We start from the raw sequence: 17005 nt of genomic DNA, 5'->3' as shown, positions 1-17005 counted from the left end.
GAATACATAAGGGTCCATAAATAGTACATGTCCTCTAAGAATAACTCAAGACATACTCTGAATGCCTCAGTTGATCTGGAACTGCTCTCGACGATAATGTTCTACTATTGGTCAACTAGGAACCTATGCACGAGAACACTTTCCAAACTTTGAGCTTACGAGCTTAGTGTCACACCAATAATTGTACTATATTATGTGCATTCACTAGCTGAGCTGGCTAGTGGCATAGGTATAAATACATGTAAAATACTTATATGTACTGCTGAAATAGGCATTATGGTGCGCCTGAAGGTTCTTCATCTCAGAGCTCACACACCCCTCTATCCCTTCTAAGGCACCCTCGGGGTATCTGGGATGAGATTCGAAACTGCACCGAAAACGTACACCCATCCAACTTACTCCGTTGAGTCTTGAGGCATCTGCGCCTAGTTGGTAGCTGAAGTGTCTAGCGCACTAACTGAAATATCCAACTAACTTTCGTATTCTGCTAAAGAGACTTAGGTGTCATGATACCTATTTCAACAGTTGTTGAGTCAATCGATAAGATAAAATAGTCAAGAGGGGGTGAATTGGTAATTAACAATTTTGTGGAAGCTTGACAGAAAAATAGAAATAATTTGCACATCGATTTAGAGTGGTTCGACTTTCTCAACCAAAGTTTATGTCCACTACCTTAGCTATCAACACTAAGGATTTGCACAAATTCACTAATTTGTCTTTCTTTTGAGGACAAAGAGTAACCTTACAACTCCCTCAAGAATTATACCCCAAATTCTTGAGACACTCTCTCAAAGAGAAAATTATAAATTTGCAAACTTATAAGAAACCTCACAAGGAAAGATTGTTTGCACAAATCAAGAACAAATAAGAACACTCAAGAAATTAATACAAATAAGCACAAGTAGTGTTCTTTGGAAAGCAAAATGAATATAAATGAATGTTGACTTGATTTTGCTCAAACTTAAAGTTTAAGGCTTTCTCAATTGTTTCTCTTCTTTTTTGTTTATCTTATTGATCACCAATGGCTTCAAAACTTGTTTATATACTCCTCAGATCAATTCTAAACGTTGGAGATGTTTTGGGAGTCAGTAGAGCCGTTGGGATATGTTTTCCACTCAAAATAGTTGTTGGGAGTGTCTTGGTATCGGTACTCCATTAAGGGATATTGATACTACTTGTTATAAATTCAAATATTTTGACTGTTGGAAGCCAACAGTATCGATACCGTCCAAGAAGTATCGATACTATCATATATAGTAGTATTGATATCATATCGTGGTATTAGTACCATTTTGAGATTCTATTAAAATTTGGAGTCAAAAACAAAGGAGTAGTGTCGGCACTACTATAGTGTATGGTATCGATACCGTGCATGGTATTGGTACCATTTTGGCATTCTGTTTCCATGGTATTGATACTTGTTAAGGCAGTATCGATACTACCATGTTGAAATTTAATTGTTTTAGTAATTTAAGGAGGCTTGAAAATATTTTCAGAACTATCTTCTTGAATCTTGTAATTTGATCCTGAATTACTTTCAACTTGTGTTGCTGAGATCCAAATGGATGTGGGAGGAATGATGAGTGGGTTTCCTTCCTTGAATTCTCTAGTCTCTATGTGGGCTTGGATTTTTTTGTTTATGAAGGTTTGGACTGAAGTCTTGAGCTTGTCCTTTAGGATTTTGGCCCAACCTCTTGCAATTGGTAAGGTTGTTCATGGACGGTTAACTGTACCGCTTAACCTAAACGGTCGTTTAACCGTTTAGCCTAACCGGTCGTTTAACTGTTATAACAGTTATGAGATTTTTCTAACATTAACCTAACCATTAAGAAATGGTTAACCACTAACGGTTAATCGTTATTAACAGTTCGATTACAGGTTAACCTATTACAATTTTTTGTCAATTTTTCTTCATAATTCATACTACAAAAATATAGCACTTAAAACATACTTAAACTGATGTAAGTGAATAAAAATAAACAAATGTAGCTCTTAACACATACTACACCGGTGTAAGTGAATAAAATAAAAAAAGTGTAGCACTTAACACATACTTACACCGGTGTAAGTAAATAAAATAAAAAAGTGTAACATTTAACACATACTTACGCTAGTGTAAGTATGTACATCTCCCAGTAATCTTAGTACCTAACAATAAACATATAATTATATTGGTGAAAGCATGTTTCTATATTTTCAAAGAAATGAATAATAAAAATATATATTAAGTTATTTATATACAAATTTTATTATATATATATATATATATATAAATTATAAATAATAGAAACTTATATCAAGTTACTTGTAAAAATATAATAAATTAGAAATATAATTATAAATTTAATTTATTAACTATTAGCCATTGGTTAATCGTTTATCAAAATTTGTAATTATAACCTTAATCGTTAACCATCATTTTTAGCGGTTCGGTTAACCAAAACCGTTTAGTACTAATGGTTTGATTAATTAACCTGTTAAATATAACGGTTATACCGGTTAACGGTTTCGGGTTTTTGTGAACATCCCTAGCAATTGGTCTAAGTGAAAGAGTTTGTCCATCTTCCTTAGAGTTGTGATGTGTGGTGCATGTATTAATCGTTGTTAAGATTTGAACTTGTTAGTTGCATGCAAAATAGAAACATTCTTTCCAAATGTGCTCTTTTTTAGGATTGACATCGAGTATCAAAGCTCAGACAGCTCGAATGAGAGTGGTGGTATCACCGAGGGATCCAATGAAGGAAACCTAACTAAAGGAGAGAATTCACGAGGATATATTAATCCAAATGCTTAATTCTACTTTGAAGCTTTCTCTCCAATTCTTGTATAGGATCAATGTTTGTGATTGCTTCGATGTATTAACCTTGTATTGAAATCATATTCAACGACCAAGAGATTATAAATTTCAAAGAAAATAATACAAGGTAAGTAAGCTAAAAAAAAATCTCTACTGCCTTAAACAAAATGTTTACGTATTCATACAATTGTTTACACACACACTCAATCGCATGGGCAGAACATTAGGTTTTCAAAATAATATACAGATTTTATCCTTGTATTGGACTAACCAAAGCACCAATCATTTTGTATTGCGACAACAAAGAAAATGCCTGAAAGGTTACCATGCATCGAATGAGAACTGCAACACAAGCTACTAAGATGTTAAATATCAGCTGTTACGTTAAAATCAGCGAAGAACGAAGGTACATCTGATCCCCCGTAGTAGCCATTGTTTAGCTTCATTTCTTAGCCTGCCATATGTTCCAACAGAAATGCTCTTATCATATAGTTTCATGTATGAAAAGAGAGCATATAACATACAAAGGTCATCATGTGTGCAAACTCCCAGCAAACTGATCCTACAGATGCCTTAATCTACATATTTCATCAACTTATGTCTATTCTAAAGAAGGTAAGAGTGCTCGGTATTTAAAGTTGTTCTACTCATAATGTGGTCCCTAAACATATAAAAAAGTTATGTGCCACTGTCTGCAAAATGTAAAGAACAGGCAGGCAATACGAAAGTTCGGAGATAACAATACCTCAAGCAGAGGGGACCGACAATTAATGATTTGATTTGGCTTCCTGGTCTGTCTACTGAATCTTCCATCATAAATTTTGTTTTCATTTGTCTTTGCTGAAGATTTACTTCTGCTGTTCACTTCCTTGACTGGCTTGTTTACTTCTTGAATTGGCATGTAATGCTCATTTTTCTTGGTAGAAGATCTGCTTCTATCAGTTGAAACAGACAAAGCTGGACCAGACATAGAGATTGCAGAAGAGCCTTGATGAAAACTTGTGGATTGGGGCTGCAATCCTGATGAATCATAAATTATGGAAGAAATTCAGAACAATGAAACTAAGATTGGAGGAGCCACATGGGGAGAATTTTTTGATTTTTTTTCTCTTAAATTACTAGCAATGACAGAAATTTTCGAAAATAAAGAAGATTTATCGGCTTGAATTGAGGAGTGTCAAATTTAAGCACCCAGCATGCAGGGTTAACAGTACAACAAAATCATACCAAGTGTTGCTGCTTCTTGAAACTTTTCTCTCATGATTCTAACAAATTTGAACAAGCCATTTGTTCTGTTCAACTCATTAATCAACTCTTTGATGCCATTCAAGGGCGGATCACAATCCAACACTTAAGATCATAAGAAGAAATTAAAATAATATGTTAGAATAGCACCAATTCAGAATACAGCTAATACATAAGGAGGAGATTACTTACAGGAGTAGGCATCATCTGCATGCCGAATGGTAAAAGAATATTCTTGCTTTGGATTTTCTATATCCATATTATTGAATGTGAACCTCACCCCTAGAAAAAGAGAAGAGCAAGTGATAATGTAACAGAGGAATTAAACGGGTTCTAAATGCAGTGCAACAAAACTACATCGCATACCATGACCACCTTCAATCTTAAAACCAAGAACCCTGTTGTACCATGAAATGGCTTCATGTATTTCTCCATTTTCTTCAATTGCATGTTTCACCTTCTCTTCAATTTCTGTCAAAGCTGTGGGTAACGCCATACAGAGACAAGAAAGTAAACTTGAAATAAGCAGTAGCTTAGGAGAGAAATGGCATTACGGAGTGAAAACATCATAAATACCCAGATAGATTTTAGGAAATAGCAGAAAACTAGAAAATTACATATGTTCCAGTAATTTATATCACAACCAATACGTTTACTTGCTACTGCTCTCAACGGAGAAGGTTAATTGGACTATCTAAGGAGCATTGTAATCCAAAATAACTACATAAGCCGAGCTCTTCATACCACAACTATTCCTTGCTACTCAGGTTGTACAAACTCAAAATACCAACACTTGCTTAAGAAATCAGAGGCATATGAAGAAAGACAGTAAAAGGGGGAAAGGGGAAGGAAGCAGGCTCATCAAGGAATGGAGACATAGTAGTATGATTGTGATGTCAATATATCCATAGCAGCCTAAATACCATGTGTGTTCGCCAAGACCACAATGCATGAAATGCATTATCCATTATATGAGAACTGTCCTCAGTAATATCCTTAGGGACCGACATAAGATTTTGTCATGGGTGCGAATTTAAGAAATTATATTAGAAATTTAGGGAAAGCAAAATTACATCATCAATAGAATACACAAAGAAAACACCTAAACTATATTGAGATTTGAAATTTTCATGGGATGCAACCACACCGCAGCACACCCCTCGGCTCTCGGTCCATCTGTGAATATCCTCAAAACTCTAGTCCCATATAACGACCAAAAAGAACAATAATGACAATGTGCATCAAGAAAGCTCTATAATTAGAATGTGAAATGCAAGACTACAAGATGTTAACCATAAATATGAACCCCAGTTGTGCAATACGTGAACCATAAACATTAAGCCATCATACAGGAGTACACAATTACCTAGTGATTCTTGAGATATAATTGATCCATACTCATCTCTCCTAGCTTTTTGTACTTGGACGCTTCTTTTAAGTTTTTCTACTCTAGCTTTTAAAGCAGAAATTGACTCCCTCGTATCCATCTGCTTTGCCTCTTTATGCGTTTTTGCTATACAGAAACATGTTAAAAAACATTTATAAACCACAGAAAAACCGCCATAAATTCTGCTTTCCAATTCATAAATAATAGGTGTAATGTCAAATCCAGCAAAATCAAAAGCTAAAAAAAAAAAGCAAAGCACTACCTTCTAAAACTTTGACAAGCTCATTCTCCGTTTTTCTCAAAGCAGCTTTCATCTTTGCGAGCTTAGCTGTAGCATTGCATAAAAAGAAAATCTTCAAACTCACGATCTATCTATTTTCACTCAAGTTGGGTTACTAACCGTGATTTTGGGCGGTGTCCAGCGTCAGGGCTTTGATGAAATTAAGAGAAGTAGGAAACGATGCCGCAAAAGAATCTATGATCTGTTGTTGGACACGGATCTCTCCGAAGCAGATCGACCTCCGGTACTCCATTTTCGCATTCGGATTTTGCTCTGTTTCGTTCTCCATTTGCAAGAGAGCTTTGATTTTGAAAGAAAAAGGAGATTGAATTTAGATTTTAGCCCGCCATTTTATTCTATTTTATCATTTTTAGATTATTAATCAAGCTTTACTCTTCAGTTCTTTTATAATTAAATAATGGGTAAACTACACTAGTGGTCCCCTTACTTTTCAGAATGTTTTATTTTGATATCTAATTTTAAAAACGTTACGTTTTGGTCACTTGTGTTTTCAATCAGATCTTACTCTTAGGATGCGTTTGGTTCACGGAATGTAAGATTACCAGTGGGAATAAAAGATTATCAAGGAATAGGATTACTGGGAATGTTGTATTTTGTATTTGGTTAGTTTAGCAAGAATGTAAGATTACCGTGTTTGGTTAAAGGAATAAAATATTATTGGAATGTATATTTGACTAAATTATCTTTATTATATATTTATTTTTTAACAAGTTGGAAAATATTTATATATTTTCTTTAAAAATTTAAATTTATATAATTTCTTTTACAAAATTAAAAATATAAAAAGGTTTAATGAAAATGTTCAATTTTATTTTAACCCTTAAACTTTATATAAAATTTTAATTATAGATTTTTTTTTAAATTTAAAATAGTTTAAAGATAAATTTATAATTTATCCTTTGTAGAATTTTTATTATTCAATGACAGAATAAAAAGATATTTTGAAAAGAAAAAAAATTAAAAGCATTTTAGTCTAAAACGTCGATAATCCAATGATACTTAAGGAAAAGGAGGTAATGATATTCTCGAAAATATACCCTAAAAAATTCATTATTGGTAATATAAGATTACCGAGAAAGACATTTCCGATCAACTAAACGAAAAATATAAATTTATTCCAATGATAATCTCACATTCCTCCAACCAAACACACCCTTATAGAATCTTTCACGATCACTTAGCCGTTAAATCTTATAGAATCTCTCAAGTAGCCCATGCAATCTCTCCCTATTTCTGTAATCAATATTGGATGATGTGTAATATTTGCCATAGAAATAGTTTCAACCCATAGAACAAGAGCTAAAATATACGGTAAATTATACTCCAAAACTTTTGCTTTGACCATGAAATCAAGAATACAAGTCACATATGTTTATGAAGAAAAATGATCTATTACTTCATTTGCTGCCCAATTACAAAAGAATTCCGCCTGCCCCCGAGTCTCCCTTTGTTGTGCGAACAGATGTGTGTTCGATGTCATGATCAGATCCTAGACAATCTTTCTACAAAGGTATCATAATTCCGGTCTCGATCCAACATGCTTATCCTGACATACTTGGGACTAACCCCAAAGTGCTTGCCGCTCCGAGTCAAAATCTTCTTCCCTCGAAGGAAGCTTTCACAGTCTTCGATCTCTCCTTCGCACTTCACCCATGCAAAAGCTGCAAAGAACAAAGTCGCCGTAAGTCCGGTCTGTGAAATCGACACACATATGTTCTCCATTGTCTTACCGGGTTGTGGCTCGAATATCACATTGAGAAAGTTGCAGAGCTGTGGGGGGAAATCAGGCACACTAAATAGGCCACTCTCATGCACTGCTTCTCTCAATTGCTTCCACCTCTTGGCCATAACATGGTAGCTGAACTCGAAGAATGAGTTGCCTGCATTCGGTCTTTCGCTGTTGTCGGATATAACTTTCAAAACCTTGGCCGCTCTAAGCTGCGAATCCTTCGACACGCCGATCGTGTTGATCTCTATGAACTTTGTCATTTTTCTTGCAACATCTTCATCTTTAACAAGAGCCCACCTGGAAGATGTCTACAAAGTTAGACGAGATAGATATCCTACGGTACATTCAAGAAATTTCAATTAAAACAATAAAAGCTACCCGATTCGCATCCCGGCATGACCAGTGCTCTTTGAGACGGTGAATAGCATCAAATCATAGTTCGCTGCAGCGGATATGGGCGTATATTGTGGCCAATAATAGGCAAGATCATGAATTAGTATTCCCTCACTACCATTAACAACCGAACGCCGAGCAAATCCATCGGGATTGTTTGGGGAGGTAACGAGTTCAATGTAAGGCCCGGTTTTACTAAAGCTCTGGGCATCGCCTCCCCACTTATAAGCCCAGACTTGACGCAATCGGTAATCAAAGGATACGACTGCAGATCAACACAACTGATGTCAACCGAACACATTGGATATGAATTAAGTCATTCAACCAAGTTAACATAATATGTAACCTAACACATACAGAGTAATAAGGAGCTGCTGAAACCACACTGATGGGGTCGGCATCGGCGTCGGGAGACAGTGCATAGAGCGCAGCTTGATAGAGTTGCGTCGATCCGGTTCCCACAACGATGTGTCGGTTCTCTGTCACCGCATTGCCGACGACATTATGTAATCGGACAATTTGGTTGGCAAATTCAGGCTCTAGGAACCAGCAAAGTCTGGTGGGATCCGAAAAGTAGCTCATGAACTGCCATCCGGGAATAACAACGGTGGTCTCCTCCCCCATCTTTTGCCAATAGCTTTCGTACATCGTCGGATCGCCACTGCAGTAAATACAAGCATTAGGGTAAAAAGCAAAAATAGGTGAGGTAAAAAAACGATGGTAAAACTGGGGGAAAAAAAGAATCTGACAAGATTTGCCATTCCCATGGTGGGTCCATGTGATCAGCAGATCAATGATTATATATGTATGGATGGGTCACATCAGATGGACACATGATGAATCATGGTGCTACGTGGCAAGGGTGAAGACCAAGCCAGATGGGTTCATTATTGGACCACCAAAGCAACACAGACAAAGGAGTTGGATTTCAGACAACCCGACTTTCGCATTTCGTTCTGCCACCAGCAAAAAAAAAAACCAAGGGGAAAATGATAGAGGTTCTGGTTGGTTTACAGGCACAGCATAGGCCGCCCTTGGTGCTTGTAAAATTTTGAAGTCAAAAGCTCAAAGACAAACCAGATTAGTGTTTTTTTAGGGCAGAAAGTGGGTTACAATGGGTCACTCAGGGCGGTTCATGGCCCCCACTTACTGCAAATTATGCACAGTGGAGAGAGGAATCCCCCCACTTGCTGCAAATTAAAAGCTGAAATACCCATTTTTGCATTGATTTGTGGGATTTGAGTGATCCACTACTATCTATAACTTGATTCAAATAAAATATATATATGTATTTTTGTAATTTAATTTTACTTTAAAAAACTTTTAATAAATTAGTAATATAATGTTATAAACATTTAAAATTAAATTTAGACAGTAACAAAAACAACTAAATTAGATTCAACTCGTTCACAAAATTTTAAATAAAATTTAAATTATAAAATATGATTTTAAGAGTTAATTAATTGGGAGTAGATTTGATAAAATATTCACTCAACTACCACACAAGATGTAAAGGGCAGAATGATGAGGAAGTTGTGAAAAACGTCAAAAATGTGTTAGAGCACCTGTGGTTGGGAACAAAGACAAGACAAAAATTGGTCTTCAATTTTCCCTGACAAGGTCACCATGGGGAAAAAAATTAACTAAACATAAAGGCCTGCATTTGTCAACTGATATTTACTTGTTTTTTTCCCACTAACTATTGATGATCATTAGTTAGCAAAATGCCAAAATCATACTGACAGCATCATTGGAAATCTTACCTCCACGAAATCACGAATAAAATAATAAAGTTTAACAAGACTTACTGATCAAGGTTGATAACCCTATCTTGGTCCATCGAAAGAGAGGAAGAAGAAGATGATGGAACAGTGGAAAACAGAGCCTCTTCTTGTTGTCCATTTTGAGAATCATGCAAAACCAGGACTTTAAAGATTAAACTCATATTCAGAGCAAGTGACAAAACCAGTAAGTTCTTCACTGTCAAAACACTCAACAACCCCACCATCTCTCTCTCTCAAAGAAACAGATGTTAAAGAAGAAGAAGAAAACAGCAACTGACTTTGTAAGTGATTACAAGAAAACCATGAAAATGAACTCAAAATCACATAAACAGAGAACCCATTACCCAGAATCCTATTTTGTGCATGAAAAAAGAAGAAGAAGCTGAGAACTGGTTTCAAGAAAGAAAGGCTCTCAAAAAAAGAAAGGAAGGAAGGAAGTTTTCTAGTTATCCAAACAACAATGGATAAAATCAAGAAAAGGCATTTACTGTTTTCTTCAACAAACCAAAACGTACACAATCGTGGGAAAAGAAGCCAAGTATTATTTAACCGCAGAGTAGAGATTTTCTCGGAAATCAAGAAATCCCACCGTGCTGATTTTTCAAGAAAAAAATCCCAGATCTCGAGAACAATTGCAAGAAGCAAGAAGAGTAGATTCGGTGTTCCATATTTAGATGAATAATGGGGGCTATATAGAAGTACGAGTGCTCTGTTTCAAGAGAAAAAATATGCTTTCATTTCATTTAAATTTTTAATCTTATTTCAGCTTTATTCTTGCTTTAATCTTGTTCTGATGCTGTCTTTTTGAGTTGTAAGATAAAATAATGGAGTTTTTTTATTTAGCATCTGAGAAACAATCAATTAAAGCTTACTTAAATCAACACCTTTGTAAAAGAAGTATCTGCCAGAGCTTTGACAAGCTGGGAAGTATTTTTAGTATTTAAATTATTAGTTTTAATTTTTTTAATTTTTAATTTTTTAAAATTATATGTACAATTTAATTTTTATTTTATTTTAGTGTATATTCAAAATTTAATGTTAAGTTTTGAAAAAAATAGAAAGTTTAAATATTAAAATTGATCTAAATTGATAGTTTAAGTATTAAATACGTTAAATTTTTAATGACAATGTATTAAAATGAAACAAAATTAAATATTAGATAGTATTTTGAAGAAAATAAAAATTTAAATACTAAAACGATCAAAATTAATAATTTAAATATTACATATGTAGTTCACCTTATTTTTTAGGGTAAAATATAGTAATAGTCATTGAATTATCTAAAGCTTGCATTTAGGTCCCTCAACTTTTTAAACTTACAATACAGTCCTCCAACATTTAATAGATTTGCAATATGGTCCCCGACATAACCGACCGTTAGTACTTTTGCAATATGGTCACTGAACTTTTCAGACGCTTGCATTTAGGTCCCCAACTTTTAAAACTTGAAACACATTCCTCAATTTCATTCTAAACCCTAATTTCCTTTTCAATCTCGAATTTTCTTTTTCGCTTCTCTCTTCTCATTTTCAGCGTAACTTTTCAGTCGGGGATGCATGGAAAATTCTAATCTAACTTTGAATTATCTAGAGGTATTGACTTGAATAAGGGTTCATTGAGAGAAGACCCGACCAATGGACTATCGGGACTATCAATGATTCAATGTGTAATGTTAGATACATGTCATCTCAGGTGAAGCATAGATGTTCAATGAAATTTTTGTGAGAAAAAAATGAGGTTAGAAATGCAGAGTTGACAAATATTACTAAGATGAACTAAGTATCATTGTTGAAAGTCACCAACAAAACTGGAATTATTTTTATATAAATGACATATAATAATTTCTTCGTTTAATCCTTGTGGTTAAAAATTTTCCAACAGATGATCAAATATAATTAAATCCCAAACAGCGCCTTCACCTCTCAGTCTCTTTCGCTCACATGCACTCTCGTTTGGTTTTTGTTCTTCAGTTTTCCGCCATGTAAAATTGTAAACTAAAGCAGTGCTCTGTCTTTCATCTTTTTATTTACAAAGAAAAATGGAGGAAGAATTGTTAGAACGCAACACCGATTGAGTTTATTTCTTAGCCTCTCCCCTCACTTACAATAAGTTCATGTTGATTATGGGACTGATATATCATGAACGAATTCAATTTTTTACATGTTTTAAAAATTTTACAGTTGAATCTGTATTGAATTATAGCTTTAGAAGACAATTTTGCATGTATGCAACTCGAAAGGCATCATGGCAGGGTAGTATATTTGGAGCAGCTACTTGATGTTGCCCGGTCATTGCACATTTGCACCTTCACTTCTGGCATATATATGTTTGTTGCAATGTATTTTATTGCTGACATGCCATGAATTTACAAGAATTATGGAGTCCTATGATTTTAGTTCCGATAACTACTTTAGATTTTCATCATGTTTGGCTATTAAGGAACATTAAACATGGAGCATTAAAAGCAATTATATGTTAAAAGGGTAGGTCATTAATGTATTTGCAACTAGTAATGTTGTAATTGGCATCTAATGTCTATCTTAAACAACCCATTTGAAACCTTAACTTTTGGAGTAACTATGATCGAACCTCTTTCCCTTTATTTATTAAGTCATCCTTTTGAATGAGTTATTAATTTATATTCTGGGTTTATTTTAGTTATTGCTTAGATGTATGTTTTAGTTCTATGAACTAAAACTCTTTACTATTTTCGCAGTCGTTGGATGTGCATGCTCAAGTTCCATCCAAACCTATTGGATTGTCATACCAAAATGTGATAGCTATGAACAAGACAAATTGACCTTGTTACTTTTACTTCAACGGTTTATGCAATAAAAGTGATAGGTGCACTTCTCATGTTCAAAGTGTGGTAGCCGTTGGATGTGCATGCAACACACCTCAAATTTATATTGAGATAAACACTGTCAAATAACAAATTCATGTTCAAAATTCCAAAATAGGTCAATTACATTCTAAACCCCAAATTCTAAAATACTTTAATTATATTATAAACCCTAAATTAAAGTATTTTAGAATTTAAGGTTTAAAATGTAATTGAATTATTTTGGAATTTGGCGTTTAGAATGAAATTGATGAATGTGTTGCAAGTTTTAAAAGTTGGGGGACCTAAATGCAAGCGCCTGAAAAGTTCAGTGACCATATTGCAAACAAGCTAAATGTTAGAGGACTGCCACATCATCTTCTTCTAACGACAGTGTAACGGAGTCAAATGGCCGGTTACGTCGGGGACCATATTGCAAACGGACTAAATATTGGAGGACTGTGTTACAAGTTTTAAAAGTTGAGGGACCTAAATGCAAGGTTCAAAAAAGTTCAATGACCATTATTATACTTTACCCTATTTTTTATTATTGAAAAACAAGTGCTCTTAGTTTACTTAATACATAGGGATTGTGAACAGTAAACTATGATTTTACGTTTTTCTTTCATAATTAAACCCTTTAACTTGTTTTAAAATTAGTTTTAAAACTAAATGAATTTCTAATTATCTTACTGAGCTCTACGGTGCTTTTACCGAAATATCACCCTTACACAAAATAATTACATGTCAGACATCATTTCTATAAATATTATCGATCTAGCACCCTTTCTGACAAGGTGGTAATAAAGTGTGGATCGCCATCCGGGACTTCGTGGAGTTCTGTCCGAGCTTACGGAGCGTAAGGGGAAGGCGCGGATCACCATCCTTTTATTTCCCCAACTATCTGTCTACCACATTAATTACCACCTCTCTCCCCCTCCCCTATCCCTATAAATACCACACCCAACACAACATTCAAACCACACTCAAATCTCAAATTCTCTCCTTCTTCCTATTATCAATCTTTATATTAAGAAGGTAAAATATTTTCTATTATATTAGAATTATTTAATAATTTATTATTTTATTAAATTTTATTATACTACTTTTTTTATTACTTTTTGCAGTTATAAAATGGAAGGTGGGTTACTACGTTTAGATTGGAATCATATCTCGAAGCATTTTACCGATACAATAACAATTTTAAATTGTGTTGTTATTTTAATTATTATGAATGTTTTATTTATTTATTTTTTTAGTATTAGTTTATATTTTAATTTGTAAACTATTTATTAAATTAGGAGAGATACCTACTCGTGTCTGACCATATTTTGCCGAGACTGGATTCGGTTACTTAGCGAAATATGAAGGGCATTGTAACCTTAAATCAAACCTTATTTATGCGCTAATTAAGAGGTAGAGATCAGATACACACACATTCCATCTTCCGTGTGGAGAGTGCACGATTACGCTGGAGGATGTTTTCATACATTTGGAGCTTTCGGTAGATGTGGATGTGATTTCTGGGGTGACGGATGATGACTGTGATTCCTTGTGCGAGAAATATCTTAGAGGTATCCCACCTAATTTCAATGGTAGTCAAATACTGTTAAATTGGTTGGATACAACTTTTAAACATTTGAGTCGCGACGCTTACGAGGAACATGTTAAAATGTATGCATGGGCTTGCATATTACAGCTCATATGAGGGATCCTAATGCCCGTCAAATCGCGCAACCAAGTTCATCGTATGTGGTTGTGTCTCATCGCAAATTTTCACATTGTCGGCACATTCAGTTGGGGCTCTACAGTTTTGGCATTTATGTGTAGGAAAATATGTCAAGCAACTGATTATCGAAAAATTCTATCGGCGTATGTCTCATTCTTCTCCAGTCTTGGGCAAGGTATCGCAAGCCCTTTTTATGTCCAGTCATAAAAACCCCGTTGGTCTTCCCGCTATTGTTGAGGTAATTTCAATACTGAATTCGTATATAAATAATTTTGTTTAGTATATAATGATTTTTTCATTGAATAGGTGGTCAAGTGAAAGAGAATATCATAAGGATTTACCAGATAAATTGAAAGAAATTCATTACTCATTGATCAGAAGGTTAGTACAAAGGTATGTATTTAAATTTTATTATTTAATTTTAATTATCGTTATAGAATTAAAATATTATTTTGATAAGAATTATATATATTTGTTTCAGTTTCAATGGGCTCCTTATTCTACTGAAAAAATGAGGATTTGCATCCCACAACGCTTGAGAGGCACATTAGATGTCTGGATGGCAGTGGTCCCTTTGATATGTTATGCTATTGTCGACTAGCATCCTAGTGATCGTGTGCTCCGCCAATTTGGTTTCGTACAATCTATTCCGGAAGCACCTAAGAATCTCGACGATAGGCATATCATCGATAGACGAGGAAAAAAAGAAGTCGATTGACTGCTGAAGCACATAGAGTAGGTAATGATATAAGAGGATCGTCGTGGACGCATTCTCTGTACGGGACCCATTTATGTGGATCATTATTCAGTTACAAATGATTATTATGAGTGGTTCAACACGAATGGGAAACCGTTCCTACTTTTCGATGAAGCACAAAGCGGGAGCATCCATCGATACTGAAAAAGACGTCCACGGTCACAATATCATTGTCCCCTGACTCGTGGACGAAGAGCATGCGCTTTCAGCTCATCCTCAGTTGCATCACCGGAACCATCACAACAACCACCATATACACTGACGTACGTGTCGCAGCCATTTCAGATGGTACCGCAACCATTTCAGATGCCATCACAGTTGAGTCAAACATCACCACTTCCATATCTGATGCCACCGTAGCCATATCAGATGCCATAGTAGCCAGGTCAGATACCACCGCCGCAGGGTTTTATGACCCCTCCTGGTGGTTATTATACTTCCATGTTTTTTGATCCAGCGTGGGGTTCATATGCTACTTATTTGGCGAGTGATGATGGACCACATACACAAACACCTCCAGTGTAGTTTTTGCACTCATCGATGTCGGTGTTTTCGCAGTTTTCAAAATTTTCTATGAGCGGTAGAATAGTCAGTCATACACCTCTATGGTCTTTATTCCATGGAGGTGATACATCGTCATCCGTCCCTCATCTGCAAAATGTAGTTGCTCCTGATGATGATTAGAGTGAGGAGGAAGAATCCCTTAAAGAGGTCGTGGCATCTCTGTGACACGAAGTAATTCATGGGTTCTAGAGAAGATTGTTACAAACATTCCATTTGATGCAATAATTCTTTTTTTGTAGATCTACAACTAATCTTGGGTGATAGATATGACCGTTTTGCATCCAAGTTTGAGCTTGTCCCCCGAGCTTGACAAAAATATATCTCAAACGAAAATACATCATTTTAACTAAAGTTGTTACTGGCAAATAGCCTGCCCCCTTTAAGGTCAAATTGTTAGCATCAGCTAAGTTTGTCGTTATGTATCCATATTGATATCCACCATCATATGTATTTGTCCATATTTCTTTGTTGATGAGGCTGATGTAATTGCATCATTCCTCATTCTTTCATCGCAAATCTTAAAGCATGGACTCAAATGTTTCAGGTAATAGTTCGTAACCTGAGCGTCAAATGTAAAACTTACTATTAAGTTTCCATAAAAAATGAAAATAATTGAGAAATAAACTTAGGCATTTTTACATACCCATGTGCACAAGTAATTGACGCTCATCATTCTTCTTAAACTTTCCATGATAGTTAGCAGCAATGTGTTAGATACAGTACCGATCATGGACGTAGGGTGGTTGCCACATTAGATACAAAGACTACATTACTGCTTTGATCTTAGCTCCGCGATTTGAAATGGCATAATTTTTTCCATCGTGACAACATGTAAGCGTAAGTTTATGAGGAAAAAACCTAAGAATCTGTATCTTCTCATTTAACAAGGGTAAAAGCAACTGGAATAATGTTGCGATTATCATTTTGGATAACTACCAATAGTAAAACTTGCTTGTATTTTCTATACAATAATATACCATCAATTTGAACCACGGGTTTGCAGTATTTCACATCATTAATACATTGTGGGTAAGTCCAAAAAAGTCGGTAGAAGTGGCATCGATCGCAAAGCACTCGATCATTGTGGTATGCATGGCAAGTTTTGAAGTCAACAATTGTCCCAAGATTCAATCTGCGCACTACCCTAAACCAACTTGGTAGTTCATTGTAAGATGCATCCCACTCGCCCTGAAGTTTTTTAATGGCATTCTGCTTTGTCTTCCATGCTTTCCTGTATGAGACGGTGTACCCATATTGCGACTGCATAGCTAAAATTAGCATCACAATAGCTATATGGTAGCTTGCTTTGACCATGTGTATGATGGCTTGACAGTTAATGTCATAATCCAAGTTGGGATGATCCTGGCTGATCTCTCCAGCATAGCATGTGTAAGAATCGTTGTATACTGTTAGTTCTTATATATTGTTTTTCCTTTTCCTCTTCAATACACAAACCATCCAGTTGCATCTGTTATCACGTTGGACATAGTGGCAGGCA

The 17005-nt window shown here is 35.2% G+C and overlaps 2 protein-coding genes across 2 annotated transcripts; both read right to left on the bottom strand.

The window, feature by feature from the left end:
* Nucleotides 1–3140: 3140 nt before the first annotated feature.
* Nucleotides 3141–6013, bottom strand: LOC120213987 (kinetochore protein SPC25 homolog). The gene is made up of 8 exons (XM_039212009.1): nt 5830–6013; nt 5692–5757; nt 5409–5555; nt 4409–4522; nt 4235–4324; nt 4025–4147; nt 3543–3817; nt 3141–3251 (listed from the first exon to the last, which is right to left on the bottom strand). The coding sequence occupies exons 1-8, from the start codon at nt 5996–5998 to the stop codon at nt 3240–3242; spliced, it is 996 nt and encodes a 331-aa protein (XP_039067940.1). The 5' UTR covers nt 5999–6013; the 3' UTR covers nt 3141–3239.
* A 995-nt stretch (nt 6014–7008) lies between these two features.
* On the bottom strand, nt 7009–9875 carry LOC120214034 (tryptophan aminotransferase-related protein 2-like). Its single transcript, XM_039212035.1, is given in 6 exon segments — nt 7009–7391; nt 7461–7756; nt 7838–8081; nt 8084–8117; nt 8210–8513; nt 9661–9875. Coding segments are annotated over 6 exon segments (1257 nt in total). The 5' UTR covers nt 9861–9875; the 3' UTR covers nt 7009–7212.
* Nucleotides 9876–17005: the final 7130 nt, after the last annotated feature.

This window comes from Hibiscus syriacus, unplaced genomic scaffold (assembly GCF_006381635.1).
Source record: "Hibiscus syriacus cultivar Baekdansim isolate YM2019G1 unplaced genomic scaffold, ASM638163v2 tig00110050_pilon, whole genome shotgun sequence".
Lineage (NCBI taxonomy): Eukaryota > Viridiplantae > Streptophyta > Magnoliopsida > Malvales > Malvaceae > Hibiscus > Hibiscus syriacus.
Note: the sequence above shows the minus strand (reverse complement) of the source record. Positions and strands in the feature narration are given on the sequence as shown.